At 34.8% G+C, this 5,802-nt stretch overlaps 1 protein-coding gene across 1 annotated transcript; it reads left to right on the top strand.

Moving 5' to 3' along the window:
* Positions 1-568: 568 nt before the first annotated feature.
* LOC146915510 (uncharacterized) lies at positions 569-4,183 on the top strand. Its single transcript, XM_085716454.1, has one exon. The coding sequence runs from the start codon at positions 1,768-1,770 to the stop codon at positions 3,565-3,567; it is 1,800 nt and encodes a 599-aa protein (XP_085572580.1). The 5' UTR covers positions 569-1,767; the 3' UTR covers positions 3,568-4,183.
* The last annotated feature ends 1,619 nt before the right edge of the window (positions 4,184-5,802 follow it).

The following is a 5,802-nucleotide window of genomic DNA, read 5'->3' as shown; positions in this document are numbered from 1 at the left end:
GACTTTGTCGCGAAAATGAGATTTTAGCCTATATGGTTAGAAGTTTGATAAAGGTTGAGCTTGTCCCTCGATCTCCCTTGATACGAAACATGATATGTGAACCTATTTGGTTTTGTATTCGGCAAAATGAAATTATTTGAATGACCATTGTCCCAAAAATGAGATTTTAGCCTATATGGTTAAAAGTTTGATAAATATTAATGTTGAATTTGTCCCTCGATGTCCTTTATTGCGTAACATAATATTTGAACCAATTTCGTTTTAAATTTGGTAAACAGAAAGTCATGAGATGACCCTTATCACGAAAACGAGATTTTAGCTTATATTGTTACATGTTTGTTAAATATGAAGGTTGAACATGTCCCTCGATGTCCCTTGATGCGAAACATGATATGTGAACATATTTGGTTTGAATTTCGGTAAAATGAAAGTATTGAAATGACCCTTGTCGCGAAAATGAAATGTTAGTGATGAGGGCAACAATGGAACGGAGGGAGGGCTTGCTTGCTTGCTGGCCATTTTGATGTTTTTTATTTTTATGTTGTAATAAAAGTGTAAGGGACCAATTCTGGCCAAAAACACTAAGTTTGAATTTCTAGTGTGTTTTATCCATTTTAAAGCTTTCAAAAGCTTTAAATGGCGTGCTTGCTTTATTTTAAAAAGAAAATAATATGCTGAATCAAGTATAGTGAAAAGAAAACAAGAACATTAATGGGAGGCAGGAAAATAGCACATGACATCAAGGGAAAGAAGGAAGTGGTGCTGCTACACTTTAAAGCACAATAAATTGTTTTCTTTCAGCCCATTCATTGAAGAAATCAATTGGAAACGTTTTAAGCATCATGGGAGACGCCCCACCATCAATTGTGGCTGCACAATTTCATTCTAAATCAATTTGTAACCATTTTTGCAATTATTCAGCACTAGGCATTAATGTTAGACTAATGGCTGAATTCTTAGAGTTTTCATGAGTTATTTTCTTTGATATTCCTTGTATTACAGCATGTGACCTCTTTCATATATATAAGGGGCGAAAATTATGAATGAAAAGAAGACTATTTTGAGTGAAAAACTACACTATGTGTGTTTTTGAGCAATTGCTCTTTGGTTCTGGATTGGACCAATTTTGATCATATCAAGAATCCTTTCTTGTGGTGATCCTCAATCCCATAGACTTATCACTTTCTTGGATTAGAGAGTGTGGCGTCCCTTTCTTTCCATTCCATTTCTCCATTTTATCTACAAAATCTGTTTGGGTCAAAATTCTGCCATTTGCCTATTTTAACCCAAATATCCATTTTCCATTCTGTTTAATGCATTTTGAATCACATTATCACAGCAATTTCGTGAATTTGGAGGAAAATAACAATTTTTGGAATATTGGACTCATCAAGTGGTAATCAGAGCAAGGTTCTAAAAAGGGCCAAACTTTGGTAAAGTGTCTTTCTTCTTGTTCCTTATTATTTTTTTTCTTTTTCTTTCTTCTTTTTCTGTCCAATATTGATATTCATACAAAAAAAACGAAAAAAAAATATATTAGGAAAAAATTGCTCCTTTTTGTGTTTCTGCCACACTCTAATTTTTTTTTTCTTTATTTCTTTCATTTCTAGTCAACCTTTTATCCTTTGTTTCTTGTTTTAGTGTCTTTCTGTGTTAAGTCTTTGGGATTGTTGATTGTTTTTGGTTTCTTTAAAGAACTAAAAGAGCAATTTGAGTGGTAAGGACCATTTTAAACACTTGTTACTAATTTCACAAAATTTCACAATCATGTCTGATCCACCTTCACCTAGAACAGCAGCTATGACGATTCAAATGAGAGCAATGCGTGAGCATTTTGAGAGGCTGTTAAGAGAACAAGCTGAACAATTCCAACAAAGAGTTGATGAGTTAGAAAGAAGGTCTCAAAATTCTAATGATGGCAGTGGTGATGAGGATGAGAGGAGGCCTAGAAGGAGACCAAGGGAAAATCATTTAACAGGCATAAAAATTAAAGTCCCATCTTTTGTTGGAAAGAGTGACCCAGAAGCATACCTAGAATGGGAGACTAAAATTGAACAAATTTTTAATTGCCATAATTACTCTAATGTTGAAAAAGTGCAGGTTGCTTCCATTGAGTTCAAGGAGTATGCTTTAGTATGGTGGGATCAATTGATCAAAGAAAGAAGGAGGTATGGAGAACAACCGATTGATACTTGGGATGAGATGAAGAGAATCATGAGGAGAAGGTTTGTGCCATCCTATTACCATAGAGACTTGCACAACAAATTGCAGAGACTTACTCAAGGTTCGAAAAGTGTTGAAGAATATTTCAAGGAGATGGAGATTGCGAAAATTAGAGCTAATGTGGAAGAAGACAATGAAGCAACCATGGCCAGATTTCTTCATGGTCTGAATCATGACATTAGTGACATTGTTGAACTTCATCACTATGTTGAAATGGATGACTTGGTACATCAAGCTGTCAAAGTGGAACAACAACTCAAAAGAAAAGGCCAAGTAAGAAGAAACAGTTCTTCTTCTAACTCTTCAAGTTGGAAGGATAAAATGGAGAAGGAGGGAGCCTCGTCATCAATTCCAAAGGAGTCCATGGCTGATCCTAAAGGTATACAAACAAACCCTTCTCAGAGTACTTCTACTAACAAAAGTGTTAAGTGTTTCAAATGTCAAGGTCAAGGTCACATAGCTTCTCAATGTCCAACAAAGAGAACTATGATAATTGAGGAGAATGAACACGTTGAGGTGGAAAATCATGATGGGTATGTTGAAGAGGAGGCTGAAGAAATACCAAGTGGAGACTTTTTCATGATTAGGAGGTTTTTGGGAAATCAAGCTAAGGAGGAGGAATCAAATCAAAGGGAAACTCTTTTCCACACAAGATGCCTTGTTCAAGGGAAGGTATGCTCTTTAATTATTGATGGAGGTAGCTGTACTAATGTTGCTAGTACACATTTGGTGTCTAAATTGGAATTAGAAACAAAACCTCACCCAAGGCCTTACAAACTTCAATGGCTTAATGAACATGTAGAAATGCTTTGTGATAAACAAGTAGAGGTTTGTTTTAAAATTGGTAAGTATGAAGATGCTGTTTTGTGTGATGTAGTACCAATGGAGGCTAGTCATTTGTTGTTAGGGAGACCTTGGCAGTTTGATAGAAGTGTTCTTCACGATGGCCGAACCAACAAGTACTCTTTTATGCATTCTGGTCAAAAGATTATTCTTGCACCATTGAGTCCTAGTGAGGTTAGAGATGATCAAAAGAAAATGAAAGAAAAATATGAGCAAGAAAAAAGAGAAAAAGAAAATGAAAAATCAGAAGAAAAGAAAGAGAGTTTGCTTGAAAAGGAAAGAGAGTTTCAAGAAGTAGTCATGAACAAACAGCCCCTATATTTACTACTTTGCAAAAAGGTGGCTTTGTTGACTAACACTCAAAATTTTCCAAGTTGTACTAAGTTTCTCTTGCAGGAATGTGAAGATGTATTCCCAAAGAAGGTATCACAAAAATTTGAAAGAATTGTGTTTGAACCTGGAGGTTGTATAGCTTCCAAATTCGAGGACGAATTCTTTTGAAGAGGGGGAGTATGATGAGGGCAACAATGGAACGGAGGGAGGGCTTGCTTGCTTGCTGGCCATTTTGATGTTTTTTATTTTTATGTTGTAATAAAAGTGTAAGGGACCAATTCTGGCCAAAAACACTAAGTTTGAATTTCTAGTGTGTTTTATCCATTTTAAAGCTTTCAAAAGCTTTAAATGGCGTGCTTGCTTTATTTTAAAAAGAAAATAATATGCTGAATCAAGTATAGTGAAAAGAAAACAAGAACATTAATGGGAGGCAGGAAAATAGCACATGACATCAAGGGAAAGAAGGAAGTGGTGCTGCTACACTTTAAAGCACAATAAATTGTTTTCTTTCAGCCCATTCATTGAAGAAATCAATTGGAAACGTTTTAAGCATCATGGGAGACGCCCCACCATCAATTGTGGCTGCACAATTTCATTCTAAATCAATTTGTAACCATTTTTGCAATTATTCAGCACTAGGCATTAATGTTAGACTAATGGCTGAATTCTTAGAGTTTTCATGAGTTATTTTCTTTGATATTCCTTGTATTACAGCATGTGACCTCTTTCATATATATAAGGGGCGAAAATTATGAATGAAAAGAAGACTATTTTGAGTGAAAAACTACACTATGTGTGTTTTTGAGCAATTGCTCTTTGGTTCTGGATTGGACCAATTTTGATCATATCAAGAATCCTTTCTTGTGGTGATCCTCAATCCCATAGACTTATCACTTTCTTGGATTAGAGAGTGTGGCGTCCCTTTCTTTCCATTCCATTTCTCCATTTTATCTACAAAATCTGTTTGGGTCAAAATTCTGCCATTTGCCTATTTTAACCCAAATATCCATTTTCCATTCTGTTTAATGCATTTTGAATCACATTATCACAGCAATTTCGTGAATTTGGAGGAAAATAACAATTTTTGGAATATTGGACTCATCAGTTAGCCTATGTGGTTAGAAGTTTGATAAACAGTGAGCTTGTCCCTCGATCTCCCTTGATACGAAACATGATATGTGAACCTATTTGGTTTTGTATTCGGCAAAATGAAATTATTTGTATGACCATTGTCCCAAAAATGAGATTTTAGCCTATATGGTTAAAAGTTTGATAAATATTAATGTTGAATTTGTCCCTCGATGTCCTTTATTGCGTAACATAATATTTGAACCAATTTCGTTTTAAATTTGGTAAACAGAAAGTCATGAGATGACCCTTATCACGAAAACGAGATTTTAGCTTATATTGTTACATGTTTGTTAAATATGAAGGTTGAACATGTCCCTCGATGTCCCTTGATGCGAAACATGATATGTGAACCTATTTGGTTTGAAATTCGGTAAAATGAAAGTATTGAAATGACCCTTGTCGCGAAAATGAAATGTTAGCCTATGTGGTTAGAAGTTTGATAAACAGTGAACTTGTCCCTCGAAGTCCCTTGATGTGAAACATGATATGTGAACCTATTTGGTTTTATATTCGGAAAAATGAAAGTATTGGAATGACTTTGAGTTTATTGCCTATATGGTTAGAAGTTTGATAAAGGTTGAACTTGTCCCTCGATCTCCCTTGATACGAAACATGATATGTGAACCTATTTGGTTTTGTATTCGGCAAAATGAAATTATTTGAATGACCATTGTCCCAAAAATGAGATTTTAGCCTATATGGTTAAAAGTTTGATAAATATTAATGTTGAATTTGTCCCTCGATGTCCTTTATTGCGTAACATAATCTTTGAACCAATTTCGTTTTAAATTTAGTAAATAGAAAGTAATGAGATGACCCTTATCACGAAAACGAGATTTTAGCTTATATTGTTACATGTTTGTTAAATATGAAGGTTGAACATGTCCCTCGATGTCCCTTGATGCGAAACATGATATGTGAACATATTTGGTTTGAATTTCGATAAAATGAAAGTATTGAAATGACCCTTGTCGCGAAAATGAAATGTTAGCCTATGTGGTTAGAAGTTTGATAAACAGTGAGCTTGTCACTCGATGTCCCTTGATGCGAAACATGATATGTGAACCTATTTGGTTTCATATTCGGAAAAATGAAAGTATTGGAATGACTTTGTCGCGAAAATGAGATTTTAGCCTATATGGTTAGAAGTTTGATAAAGGTTGAACTTGTCCCTCGATGTCCCTTGATGCGAAACATGATATGTGAACCTATTTGGTTTGAAATTCGGTAAAATGAAAGTATTGAAATGACCCTTGTCGCGAAAATGAAATG

Source organism: Medicago sativa, chromosome 6 (genome assembly GCF_051527215.1).
Source record: "Medicago sativa cultivar Bolivia chromosome 6, Bolivia_mono, whole genome shotgun sequence".
Lineage (NCBI taxonomy): Eukaryota > Viridiplantae > Streptophyta > Magnoliopsida > Fabales > Fabaceae > Medicago > Medicago sativa.
This window is presented reverse-complemented; position numbering and strand designations above follow the sequence as displayed.